Below are 13,758 nucleotides of genomic sequence, written 5' to 3' on the forward strand. Positions count from 1 at the left end.
AGGAACGCACCATGTAAATCTTGGGTTTTCTTCATTTGCTCTTCCGTATTATTTCACAAATTTCACTGCCATAAAAACATGCCAAAATACTGATTGAATACAGGCTTAACTTGACTCTCTGGCTGATTTTCCTTTTTCCTCAATATTTACTTGGCACCTTAAGTATTGCTGTCTGTGTTCTCCATATTGAAAAAGAACAAATGCTTTTCAAACATTGAAACAAATAAGTATGTCGTTGAAAGGGTCTTCACCCCAGAGAGGTGGATGGATCCCTTGGAAGAAGAAATGTGAGGACCATATGACTGATTCATGATGAAGTGTGCTAACTTGAAATTTGGTACAAAATAAAATCAGCACAGAGCAAGACCAGTACTAAACTTGCCACATGTCCCTATCGCAGTATACCTTTTCTCAGCAGGAGTGGTGAAAGTGATTCTATTTTTAGGTAAACTGAGTTTGGAATTGGGAGGATCAATAGGTCTGCATTATCTTTGACTTCAGCTCTGGGATTTTAGGAATTTAAAGAGTCATCAAAGATGCCATCTCGTTCAGCCTATGTGGTTTTAAAGTTTCATGAGTTGAAACATAATTTGGTAAATTCCAAGGCTGTGTTTTGTTGCTTCCTATGGAATCAGCAAGATGTTTTGATATTAACTCCATATCAAACACATGTATAAAGAGGCGATTTTCTTATGTCTCATAGTTGGCAGTAAGCTTGAAGTGTAATAGCCTACACTTTCTTGTTCACGTTGCTTAACCTAACTCAAGAATATGCCTTCTGCTCTGCAGGTGCCTTATCGCTTGCACGCAGTTCTCGTTCATGAAGGACAAGCCAATGCTGGACACTACTGGGCCTATATCTATAATCAACCCCGACAAGTCTGGCTCAAGTACAATGACATCTCTGTTACTGAATCTTCCTGGGAAGAACTTGAAAGAGATTCTTATGGGGGCCTGAGAAACGTTAGTGCTTACTGTCTGATGTACATTAACGACAAGCTGCCGCACTTCAATGCAGGTAAAAATAGCCTAGCGGAAGCTCGAGATGGGGAGAATCTGTACTGCTCACAGAAGGGAACAACCTTGTAGTCTTTTTGTTTTTGTTTTTAAACTAGAACTTGGGGCGCCTGGGTGGCTTAGTCGGTTAAGCGTCTGACCTGGGTTCAGGTCATGATCTCACAGTTCCTGGGTTCATGAATTCAAGCCCTGCGTTGGGCTCTGTGCTGATAGCTTGAAGCCTGGAGCCTGCTTCAGATTCTGTGTCTCCCTCTCTCTCTGCCCCTCCCCTGCTCATGCTCTGTCTCTCTCTCTCTCATAAATAAATCAACATCAAAAAAATTTTTTTAAATAATTAAACTAGAACTTACTTTTTTTTTTAAATTTTAAGCTAATTTATTTAGTTTTGAGAGAGAGAAAGAGTAGGTGGGGAGGGGCAGAGAGAGAACAGAGAGAAAATCCCAAGCAGGCTCCATACTGCCAGCACAGAGCCCGATTCAGGGTTCAAGCTCAAAAACCATGAGATCATGACCTGAGCCGAAACCAAGAGCCGGTTGCTTAACCAACTAAGCCACCCAGGTGCCCCTGAATTAGAACTTACTATAAAGTAATAATGCATTTAAAAAATACACTGCAAAATAGAATGAAAAGAAATACGTTTTCTTTCCTGCTTCTATCCTGGAGCCCAACATATATCTGTTCTTTAGGTTTCCTATGTAGTATTCAGGAAGTGATCTAGGCAGATGCTAGATTTTATCTATCAGTGTCTGTCCCCACCCCATTTCCCCCCCCCCCCATGGGATATTTTTCCATTCTATCCTGCATCTTTCTCATCACTCATGTGTATTAGTGATCTCTCTGTTTTTTTTTTTTGTTTTTTTTTTAAGTTTATTTATTTTGAGAAAGAGAGAGAGCATGAGCAGGAGAGGAGGGAGAGAGAATCCCAAGCAGGCTCCACGCCATCAGTGCAGAGTCCGACGCAGGGCTCAAAATCACCAGCCGTGTGATCATGACATGAGCTGAGACCAAGAGTCAGACACTTAACTGACTGAGACACCTAGGCGCCCCAGTGATCTCTATATCTTTATAAATAGAACCAACTCATTCTTTTTAACAACTACATAATAATTCCATTGCATGAAATATGTATATAATTCGTTAAGCCAGCTTCCCACTGATAGACTTTTACATTGTCTCTAATTTTTTTTCTTTTTTAGTGCCATCTTTTGTGCACATGGTTTTGCGTCCTTTGAGAATAGCTAGATTCTATGAGTAGATTTGCCTGAATAATTTCATACCCCTCATAATACAACTGATTCTAAGAGCAATCATAATTATCATTTATATTAGAACTTTACCCCTTACTACATCTTTCAAACTTTATTTCTCTAATAACTTAGAACTCTAAAAGACACAGTAGGAACTCATTACCTGCATGTTCTTGGTACTCTGCTCGTCCAGAGTCACACAGCCAGTAAGCAGCTGGCAGGCCCAGGATTCCAGATCCAATTCTGACTCCAAATTCTGTCACCTTCCATTTACATTACTCTCTCTTTCTTTCTTTCACATTTTCTGGAAGAGGTCTTGCGACCAGCATTTCACATCTAAAATGGTGGAAAACCTTTTCTTTTCATATTCAGACTGTACTTTGTTGAGTAAGTAAGAAAACACAGAAGGCATTTTGTCCAGGGAGTGCATTGTCTTTCCAATTGGCAGTGTGGCTGGGGGACCAGGGGATGGAGAGAATGATCACTTAGCAGCAACTGATCTTCATAATTGCATCTTTGCACATGAAAGAGGGAACAGCTGCTTTTGGGGGGCGTACAAATGACTGGACTATTGTTGGTCATATATATGGCAGCCTTGTTATTATTACACATATGGTTCATTCTTCTACTGTAGAAACACATAAGTAGAAGCTGTCATTTTCCTAATGAAAAGGCTAGTTAATGGCAACCAGGAAGTAGATGTGTTGTTCTACTGTAGGCTTTTGTATTTTGATTTAGTCACAGGATTAGAAATGAAATTTAATATGCCCTTGATATCCTTGTCATTTTTCCTCAAAGCCTTTAATTATCCCCTAGGTATTATATACCATCTAAGCATTGTGTCCCATGGCTTTCTGATAGCACTTAACATGTGTGAAACTTGAGGCAGTATAAATGTCTTGGAATTCACTTCTAACCATCTTGAGATAGATATTCTTTTTTTTTTTTAATTTTTTTTTAACATTTATTTTTGAGAGACAGAGAGACAGAGCGTGAGTGAGTAGGGGAGGGGGACCGAGAGAGAGGGAGACACAGAATCCAAAGCAGGTACCAGGCTCTGAGCTGTCAGCACAGAGCCTGATGTGGGGCTCGAACCCATGAACTAGGAGATCATGACCTGAGCCAAAGTCAGACACTCAACCGACAGAGTGTCTAGGCACCCATAGATGGATATTCTTATCAACAATAGTTGTACTGTTTACATTGATAAAACCATTCAGCTTGAAATTTCCATTGGATCTAATGATTTTCTGGATTTCCAAGAAATGTTTGGTCCGTTCCTGCTATTTTGCTAGTGATTGGCCTCTATTCCAAATTCTTACTCTTTATTCATCCATCCATTCAACAGATATTCAGTGTATGCCTACCTGTTAATCTTCCAGGTACACTTATTGGTGTGCTATGACTGTTGGCTTTATATTGTCCTTACTTCTGTTGGATTATGAATGTATGTATGTATTTTTCACGTGGAGTAAGAAAAAGGACCGAGTGTCTTATTTTCCTTCTTTCTAGAAAGGACCTTCTGATTCCTGGTGACCTTTTGCTGGATGGCACTCCCTTTTAACTCTCTCTTTGCTCTTCACTCAGAGGCGGCCCCAATTGAATCAGATCAGATGTTGGGAGAAGTGGATGCCCTGTCTGTTGAACTGAAGCATTACATTCAGGAAGATAACTGGAGGTTTGAGCAGGAGGTCGAGGAGTGGGAAGAAGAACAGTCCTGCAAAATCCCTCAGATGGAATCGTCCAGCAGCTCAGTGTCCCAGGATTTCTCCACATCCCCAGGTATCGGTGAAGGGCACGCAAGCCAGTGATCCAGTAGCATCCAGTCTGCACGATGTATAGTTCACATGTCGTGGGTGTTGCACAACCTCACAGAACAGCTTGTGGCTTCAGAATGTCTTTCCTGATGAGCAGAAAGAATATCAGAAAGACCAGCTCCCTGTACTTTCAGTCTGTTCAGTTTTCACGTTTCCTGGGTTGTAGGAGAAGGTATGATGAGATTAATAAGGGTTCTCCAAGGGCATTCTCTTCTAACCAGCAGCAGTTTGTGGTAAGGCTCCTCGACATCAAGAAACAGGACAAAGTTGGGAGCACATTAAATTCTACAGAACCACCCGTGGGCTCTCGTTGAAGTAGATACCTCTTCGAGTCCCTAGTTCCGAGGGGAAATTTGCACAGGGTTAGTTTTTTAAAGGCCCATTAGAAGGGCTGTAAATGAAACTCCGTGTCTGTTTTGCTTGCCTTTTTACAGAGTGTTCTAGACATTGCTTATCATCAGATGCTGATTCCTTTGTGCCATTCTTTATCAGAGCCCTCAGTAGCCTCTTCCCATGGGGTCCGCTGTTTGTCCTCTGAGCACGCTGTGATCGCAAAGGAGCAGACGGCGCAGGCGATTGCGAACACAGCACACGCCTATGAGCGGGGCGGTGTGGAAGCCGCGCTGAACGAGGTGAGGACATCGATGGCGCCTGCTGCCAGCCAGAATTGCCACCGTTCCCCACCGTTCCATTATTCTGTGTCTCTGCTCCGTTTAACCACCCCCTCTTTATTTCTCCTGTTTTCTCTTACTCTTTCTTCCCATCCTGCTGCCACGGCTTCAGGAAGTTGAGCCCGAGAAGCCCATGTCCCCGGAAACAAACCCCGCAGGGCAGACAGAGCAGCCCCCAAAGGCTGGTGACACAGAGTCTGCTGCCCAGCCTGACTCTGAGGCCTCTGAAGTCGAGATTCCCAGTGTGGGAAGGATTCTGGTTAGAGCTGACGCAGATGGATATGATGAGGAGGTACAGAATGAGTGCAGGATTCAGCTGTGTGTCGCTGCTCTTCTGTTGCCTTCCCATGTGACCGAATCTACTATTTTAAGGTGTTTGGCAGTAGTTCATATTGAAACAAATATTCCTAATGGAAACAACTAATGAACAAGAGGGCCTATCTGGTTTTGACCTTAGTTACTGTTCTTTAAAAGAGAGCCTTGTGCCTGCTGTCCGCTGCCCCTGGTGTGTATCTACCCAGGCATATACTCACGGAGGCCCCTGCAGGGTCTAGTGGCTCAGAAAGGTAGTGTTTAGTTCCTCTTTTGGTATTATGAGGAAAAAAAAAAAAGGCCTTTTCAATTAGGAGGCTTTGTCTTTGGTAGTATTAGCCCATTTTTTTCTGCCCAAATATCAAACTTGCAGTGGTGTATAGTGAGCAAAACAAATGTGAATCGAAGTTGTTTTTGATTCCAAAGCTTTTGGAAGAAGCTTTGGATCCCACGTTATTTATGGTTCGTCCCCTTTGGAGTTGTCACTGCACATTAGCAGTCATGAACCCTGTCCCTCAAATCTTTGAAAGCGTTTGATTTTATAAAGTCATATTAGCATATCGCCTAATTTTGAGTGTCTTAAATGTAAAACATTTAAACACGTTTAGTTAAACTCTAGAATATTTGTGTACTGGAACACACACCCAGATTACAGAACAAAATTGGAATTCTCACTGCAGACACTTCCCTTGGGAGACCTGTAATTTAACTTGATTCTTCAGCAGTCGCCATTTGTAGATATTTTCAGATATCCGTCTTAATTCATCAGCAAAATTAGAATACATAGGAACAGCCTGTCTTGGGCAAAGTCCCGACATGCTGCGCAGGGACGGGGCTGTGGGTGTGCATGGGGGGGCAGGTGCGCAGATCTGGGCCGGCCACGGGCACGCTGCCCCGCTTCGCTTCAGCCGCCCACTCGCCTCTCTGTCACTCAGTCTTCTTTTGAACTTTTCTTCTCTCCTTTTTCTCTCCGTGTTGTGTGCCTTCTTGTGGTAGGTGATGCTGAGCCCTGCCATGCAAGGGGTCATCCTGGCCATAGCTAAAGCCCGTCAGACCTTTGACCGAGATGGGTCTGAAGCAGGGCTTATTAAGGTATCTCTGTTTGGTTTTTTTTGAATCTAATACCTTTACACCACAAGTATCATAACAATGGAGCCGTAATTCTATTAGATGGTAAAAAAAATGGGATGAAGTGTGTTTTTCTTTAACACCTAAAACTCCACTTCCGGTATTGCACCACCGACAGCGCCCCCTCTCCGGGTGAACGCAGCCTTGGCAAGCTGTGCCCAACTGGATCACAACTAGCCTGGAGGGCCAGTCGTGGTCCTTAGGAGGTCTCCATTAATAGAGCTGCCTCTGTGGTGTGAGGGCCATGATAGAAGATGATCTAAGAAAGCAGGCCCTGCTTTTTAAGGTACCTGAATAAATCGTAAGGTACTTGAATAAATTGCATTCATGTGAATTTTTAAAATTCAGGTCCTTGGAACTCCAGGATACGCCCAAACTCATTAGAACGAAATACTTGTTTTCCTTAGAATTTTATGCGAGAGACAAATTTCTTACGAGCCCAGTGCGTCTGCGGTGCCACGGCGAGTTTTAGCCGTCGTGACAGGCAGACAAGTCCCAGGTTCCGCACTTGCCTCTGTAATTCCCCAATAGGAGCTCCTTCAAGTCTTCTTGGAGTTCTGCAACACCTCTCTAACGTAGGCATCGGGTTGTGCGAGCGGAAGGCCACAGCGCCCCCTCCTGCTCACTGCCGACCTTGTCGTCAACAGGCATTCCACGAAGAGTACTCCAGGCTCTACCAGCTGGCCAAGGAGACGCCCACGGCCCACAGCGACCCTCGGCTCCAGCACGTGCTTGTCTACTTTTTCCAAAATGAGGCGCCCAAGAGGGTGGTGGAGCGGACCCTCCTGGAACAGTTTGCAGATAAAAATCTCAGCTACGATGAAAGGTGAGGAGGGAACCGCGCAGGCGCACCACCCACCGCTTGCTTCCGGCGCGAGCCCCTCCCACCCCTGCCGGGAAGGCCGCGCCTCTCACCGCTCTCTGACCCCGGCCCACCCAGGTCCATCAGCATCATGAAGGTGGCGCAGGCCAAGCTGCAGGAGATTGGTCCAGAGGACATGAATATGGAAGAGTACAAGGTGAAGTCTCCTCTTTAAGTGTGCTAAACAAAAACATCAACTCTTGAGGCAAAACGTAACAATTTTGTGTTATCACAGACTGACTAGCCTCCACCCGCTCCCCCCAAAACACCCACAATTGGGTGCCAATGGATAAATGAGCTCTAACCCTCAGAGTAGCCGGTTTCTTTGTTCGATTCTTCTATTGGAGTAAATTAATGCTTCCTTCCCGTTTAATACCTACTCCAGCCTTGGACCTGGGCAGTAAAATTCTTGATTCATGGTTTGGTTTCTTGTAAAATAATACTGTTGGCTAATATTTCTGTATTCCAAATGAAACTTCTGTGCATAAAAATGCACACATAACTGCAAATTTCCCAAAAAAGCAGTGTGTTAGAAGGAAAACAGTGTTCTGTGACACCTAACGGGGTCCCACTGCACCCCACTGAGCTCAAGTGCTCTTCTGAATGACTGGAACAGCCTTGTCCTTCCGTGTCCCCTGCACATTCACGGTTTTGTCAGAACCTGAGAGGCATCTGTTGAAACCAGAACTGCAGGACTTTGACAGGGGTGTTGGAAATGAGAATAATAAACTCTAAAGCTCCTGTGAAATAAATATTTCTGTTCCTCGGGAAGTAATAGCTCACTGAAAATGAAGGTCAGCAGTGGGCTTTTGTTGTAAATGTTGAACACATCATTATCAAAAAGCTTTTGTGTTTGTTGTGTTTGTGCCTGGCCATACATGCTCAATAAATATTTGTATAGAGTTTAAAACTTAGTGTGGTGGGAAGTGTAGAGAAAGTTCCTGGTGCCCATCATTGCTAACGGTAGTCATTCCTTTGCAGAAGTGGCATGAGGATTATAGTTTGTTTCGAAAGGTGTCTGTGTATCTCCTCACGGGTCTGGAACTCTACCAAAAAGGAAAGTATGTTGGCCTTTTATGTCTCTCGGAATGTTGGTCAGGGCACTGTTACCTGCTGATGGCCACCCGGGAACAGAGAGAGCCATAGCCATGTGTTCCCTCCCTTGTCCCACGTGGCAGGGCACCTCTGCTTTTCCCACTGTTTTACTAACCATCACATGTGGTTCTTCATCCTTTACGTAGTGATAGATACATTGGTGAAAAGACGTAATGGCCAGATTTTCTCTGTGATAAAGATGAACTCAGAAAATGAAGTTTAGAGTTGTCACGGACCTTAGTCAGCATGCAGTCCCCTTCTCTGGTTTAGAGTTGAAGAAAACGGAAAGCCAGGGAGGTTTCACGATTGGCCTTGGGTCTCTTGGCCAGTCTGTAGAAGGGCAGAGACTGGCTGCAGTCAGAGTATCCCACGCTGCCTCTGTCTTTAGGACAGTTGTTTTTCCATAATTGGAGCTACAGAAATTTTTGTGCTGGGGAACAGAGAGGCCTGAGCCCTAGATTTTGGAGAAAGAAGGAGCACTCAGCTGTCATTTATCCACCATTTTCTAAGGTACCAAGAGGCACTCTCCTACCTGGTATATGCCTACCAGAGCAATGCCGCCCTGCTGACCAAGGGGCCCCGCCGGGGGGTGAAGGAATCTGTCATCGCTTTGTACCGACGAAAGTGCCTTCTGGTTTGTACTGTTTGTGTAAAGCCTTATGGTTTTTATTATTTTCTTGTCTTTACCTCTGCTCCTTGAAGCCGTGAAGAAATACGACTTAAAAAACAAAATAACCTTGGGTAGGTTGTAGATTTTTCTAAACTCTTAGGAGTAGTTGTACATTGAACCAGATTATTTTAGGTCACTTTAAATGAATATAATTCTTCTTCAACCCCCAAGAGAAGCTAGGATGACAATCAGTTATCCTTTTTTCTGTGCCCTCTATGCACACCTGCATTACACGGTTTACTGCATTGCTTCTCTAGTGGATTGTGAGTTCCTTGAACACAGACCCTTTTCTTATTTCTTTTTGTGTGTTTTATTGTAAAGATTTTATTTTTTTTAAGTGATCTCCCCACCAAACGTGGGGCTCGAACTCACAACCCTGAGATTAAGAGTTACATGCTTTACCCACTGAGCCACCCCTCACAGATCCTTTTCTTATTCAGCTGTTTCTCTGTGTCTGGCACATCGTAAGACTGTAATAGATGTGTCTTGAAGAAATGCATTTTTTCTATGTTCCCTGCTAAGCTAAAAGATGAGAATTTGGTGATTTCTAAGAAACTCCTCCTCCCTCTCCCCCTTTTTTTTATGTTTATTTTTGTGAGAGAGAAACCATGAGCAGGGGAGGGGCAGAGAGAGAGGGAGACAGAGGATCTGCAGTGGGCTCCTTGCTGACAGCCCGATGCAGGGCTGAAACTCATGAGCTGTGAAATCATGATCTGAGCCAAAGTTGGACGCTTAACTCACTGAGCCACCCAGGTGCCCCGAGACTGCAGTTTTGTTTTGTTTTTTTTAAAGATACAAATTATAAGAATTGGTCCTGCTGGGGCACCTGGGTGGCTCAGTCAGTTAACTGTTTGACTCTTGATCTCAGGGTTGTGAGTTCAAGCCCCATGTTGGGCTCTGTGCTGGGCACGAAGTCTACTTAAAAAAAAAAAAAAATTAGTCCTGCTGTTCTGTTAATATCACTGTCATACAACACTGAAGATCTAACCTGGCCTGTTTTGCATTTGGCAGTCATGGGGAATGGCAGACCCATATCCCCTCTGCCTATCCAAGGGTTTATATAGTGCTCGTCCTTCAGAGATCTGTAGAGGGGTGGCTTGCCTTCTGATTGTGAGCTTGCATTTGTCTTCCTGACACCCAGCAGGATTGCCCTTCCCGGGAAGAGCTGGGCCAGCATTCCTGCCACTGCCTTGTTACTACCAGATGGAGGAGATTCAGTCATGATGTGTATTCATCTCAAGATTTTCATTTTCTGATTTATACCTTGATTTCTGTATCAGTTATAGGTTGTGGCAGGGCATTTTGAAGCTAAAAGAAGGGCCTTCTAGATTTGATGGATCTGAATTTTATTAGAGCCATGCTTTTATGTTTGAAATCACCAAATACAGTTTGCATGTCCTACTCAGCTTCTGCAGGTGGGTGGTAACAGTGAGTTGGGTTCTTTCCATCACTGGCCCTCAGCATTCAGCAGGCATCACAATGACATAGGGAGCGTTCCCTCCTTGGACTGTCAAACCAGAGGCTCTGGGGAGGGGCCCAGGGCATCAGCATGTCTTCTGCAGGTGATTGTGGTGCTCAGTGGAGATCGAGAGCCATTGAATAGGCCTTTTAGTCGAAGCATGTGTTAAGCAAGACCTGGACTTGTAAGTTTAGGTAAGTGGGTCACAGACTTTGCTACATTAGAATCGCCTTGGGAGCTTTTAAAAATCCCAGTGCCCCAGTCACCTGCATACCAGTCAAATCAGCGTATCTAGGATGGGGCATCAGTAGTTTTTAAAATTCCCGGGAAATTCCAATATGCAGTAAAGTTTGGGAATCATTTGTTTAGGCTCTTCTAAAATAGGTATTTATCCTTTTCAGACACCCCTCCCCCACTCTGCCTTTTATCTATAGGAGCTGAATGCCAAGGCAGCTTCTCTCTTTGAAACAAATGACGACCACTCTGTAACAGAGGGCATTAATGTGATGAATGAGCTGATCATTCCCTGCATTCACCTTATCATTAATAATGACATCTCCAAGGATGACCTACATGCCATTGAGATCATGAGAAACCATTGGTGCTCTTACCTTGGACAAGATATTGCGGGTATGTTGTTGTTAGCACTTGGAATAAATTATTTCTTCTTTTTTTTTTTTTTTAAAGTTTATTTATTTATTTTGAGAGAGACAGAGAGAGTGCAAACAGGGCAGGGCAGAGAGAGAGGGAGAGTCTCAAGCAGGCTTCTTGCTGTCAGTATAGAGCCCCATGCAGGGCTTGAACTCCCACAACTGTGAGATCATGACCTGAGCCCAGATCAAGAGTCGGACACTCACTGACTGAGCCACCCAAGCGCCCCCTCACTTGCAATAATTTCTAAGGCTCTTGAGACTTTTAGAAATTACAGTGCTTTTACTCAATAGCACTGGTTATCAAACCTTTTTAAAGGATTATTAAAACATCGAAGTTGGTTGGAAGTGGCTCTGCTCTACTGAAACAAGGGACAGGATCCTAGGCCTCTGTCCCTCTTAACCTTCCTTCACCTCCTCTGTGGCTGCTGAAGACTTCACAAACAGCCCAGAAGTCCTGTTAAAAAATTTTCTCCTCTCCAGGGATGTCAGACTTCCATTACTTCTTCATCTGTCAAAATCTGAAGTCTAATTTTATAGTTTAAAAATCAAAATGTTTATGCACTTTGATTACCTGATGGTGCCGTAACTCAATTTTCCTGTGACTAGAAGTTGTAAGACAGAACACCCACTATTAACTGTGATGCCCTTGAGATTAGTAGGATAGCAAATGAAATAGTCTTGCTTGTCCAAAGCATTTTGGAGAGGGGAGCTTAAAACTAGTCATTTTTAGGTGAGTTTGGTAGACTTAGAAAGTTGGTATGGGGGCGCCTGGGTGGCTCAGTCGGTTGGGCGTCCGACTTCGGCTCAGGTCGTGATCTCGCGGTCCGTGAGTTCAAGCCCCGCGTCAGTCTCTGTGCTGACTGCTCAGAGCCTGGAGCCTGTTTCGGATTCTGTGTCTCCCTCTCTCTCTGACCCTCCCCCATTCATGCTCTGTCTCTCTCTGTCTCAAAAATGAATAAACGTTTAAAAAAAAAAAAAAAAAAGAAAGCAAGTTGGTATGTATTCTAATATGAAGCCTCTTGGTTAGTTTCTCACTGATGTAAAGATATTCTATTGACTTATTAAAGTGTTTACATTTACAGTATTAATATGAATTTCCTTTTAATGTCTTGGGTTTTTCTTTAGACTATGTCTATATGTGTGTGTGTGTGTGTGTGTGTGTGTGTGTGTGTGTGATATATACCTTTACTTAATGCCATGTGTGCACATTGGTATGCTTTAATCATCGAAAGAAAATACACCATTCTATTTATGGTAGAGAGTATCCTATCCAGTTTTTCAAATTTTAAAAGGATGGTAGATAAGAAGGCCTGCCAGGGAAATGAATAGGTAGTGTTATCCTGGCACACATCATATGGCCTAAAGCAGTGACCTAACTCTTTGGTTTATCTGGCAAGTAGTCTTTGCTCCTGGCTTGGCTTAAAGGAATTGTTATTTGTTGTTAGCTGGCCAGCACAATGCAGTGACCTTCGAGGCTGGGTGATGGATGGGCTCTGTGGAAGACCTTCCCATATAGTTGCAGACTTAACTAGTTTTTACTCAGCGATCTGTTTAGCTGTATATGTAACCATCTGCTTTCCCTCCACAGAAAATCTACAGCTGTGCTTAGGGGAGTTCCTACCCAGGCTTCTCGATCCTTCTGCGGAAATCATTGTCTTGAAGGAGCCTCCAACTATTCGACCCAATTCTCCCTATGACCTTTGTAGCCGATTTGCAGCTGTCATGGAGTCAATTCAGGGGGTGTCAACTGTGACAGTGAAGTAAGCCCCCACATGTTCAAGGCCCACTTTGGTCCGTGGCTGCCTGCCTGTTGCACAGAAGTCTGTCATCACAGTGTTTGCCCTGGGGAAGGAATTAGGTGGGAAAGTAAGATTCAGATCCAGCCCCCAACCATGCTCTGCGTGTAAAGAAGGATTGAAAATAAAATTGCACTTTTTAGGTACAGAATCATAAAAGCAATTTCATCACAAAAGACAAGAACCATTGTATTAAGGTACCGAATTACGTCACAAGACCTGAAATGCCTCTCGTACCTACACGCGTGTTCGAATGCTCGAGCTTTTTTGTAACTCTCTTGCCACTTTTAAAATTATCCTGCAGGCATAAATATTTTTGACAGTGGAATAGAAGGGTGATCCATCAGAACCTGAACCAGATGAACAGCTACTAGTTATTTTATCAAATACAGATGACATTTCAAAGTTCTAAATGGCAAGAGATGAGAGCTCTGAGCCTCGCCCGTCTCTTGATGGGAGAAGACAAAATGCATTGCTAATGAACTACCGCCCTTCACGTGTGGGTAGAAACCTAAGGGCACGTGGCAGCAAGGGCTGCAAAGTCAAAAGAAAGCTGCCTTTCCTTTCTTCTCTCTCTCTCTCTCATTTTATATTTTTTAAATAAACCAGAAAACCTCATACTCAGTCCCGAGTGAAAGAAAGGAAAGCAGTAAGGACCTTAGACTGAACGGCGTTGTGAACCGTCACTAAGACAGGAGAGCATTGGGATTTCAGTAAAAGCTTCTGGCATCCGAAAACTGTCAACAGCAGGTGTCTGAGGCCGCTGCTGGCCCCAAAGAACGTTTGGATGCCCCTCCCCTTTTGTGCTCCAAAAAAAAAATAAAGGATGAGGGTTTGTAAAAAGAAAAAAAAAGAATATATATATGTATATGTAGAGAGAGAACTATCCCCTGTTGACCGTTTTTAAAAGGCTCCAGATTGGATATTGTGTTTTAACCAAATTTTAACGTTAATGAGGGAATAGTGGGCGGGAAGAACACTCGATACAACTATGCAGATTTTATAAATGTGCAATAAAAGTATCTGTTGTA

General features: G+C 43.7%; 1 protein-coding gene across 6 annotated transcripts in view; it reads left to right on the forward strand.

The window, feature by feature from the left end:
• The window catches only part of USP28 (ubiquitin specific peptidase 28), a 64,452-nt gene extending 50,694 nt beyond the window's left edge, over positions 1 to 13,758 (forward strand). For 5 of the 6 annotated variants that reach the window (XM_049613014.1, XM_049612971.1, XM_049612989.1 and 2 more), the window contains 11 exons: positions 790 to 1,018; positions 3,852 to 4,046; positions 4,574 to 4,713; positions 4,865 to 5,044; positions 6,061 to 6,156; positions 6,840 to 7,018; positions 7,133 to 7,211; positions 8,036 to 8,115; positions 8,660 to 8,783; positions 10,713 to 10,908; positions 12,520 to 13,758. In XM_049613014.1, coding sequence (XP_049468971.1) covers positions 790 to 1,018; positions 3,852 to 4,046; positions 4,574 to 4,713; positions 4,865 to 5,044; positions 6,061 to 6,156; positions 6,840 to 7,018; positions 7,133 to 7,211; positions 8,036 to 8,115; positions 8,660 to 8,783; positions 10,713 to 10,908; positions 12,520 to 12,695 — 1,674 coding nt within the window. In that variant the 3' untranslated portion in view covers positions 12,696 to 13,758. The remainder of the gene's footprint in view (positions 1 to 789; positions 1,019 to 3,851; positions 4,047 to 4,573; positions 4,714 to 4,864; positions 5,045 to 6,060; positions 6,157 to 6,839; positions 7,019 to 7,132; positions 7,212 to 8,035; positions 8,116 to 8,659; positions 8,784 to 10,712; positions 10,909 to 12,519) is intronic. The other variant, XM_049613006.1, reaches the window with a different exon arrangement.

Source organism: Panthera uncia, chromosome D1 (assembly GCF_023721935.1).
Source record: "Panthera uncia isolate 11264 chromosome D1, Puncia_PCG_1.0, whole genome shotgun sequence".
NCBI classification, from domain to species: Eukaryota; Metazoa; Chordata; class Mammalia; order Carnivora; family Felidae; genus Panthera; species Panthera uncia.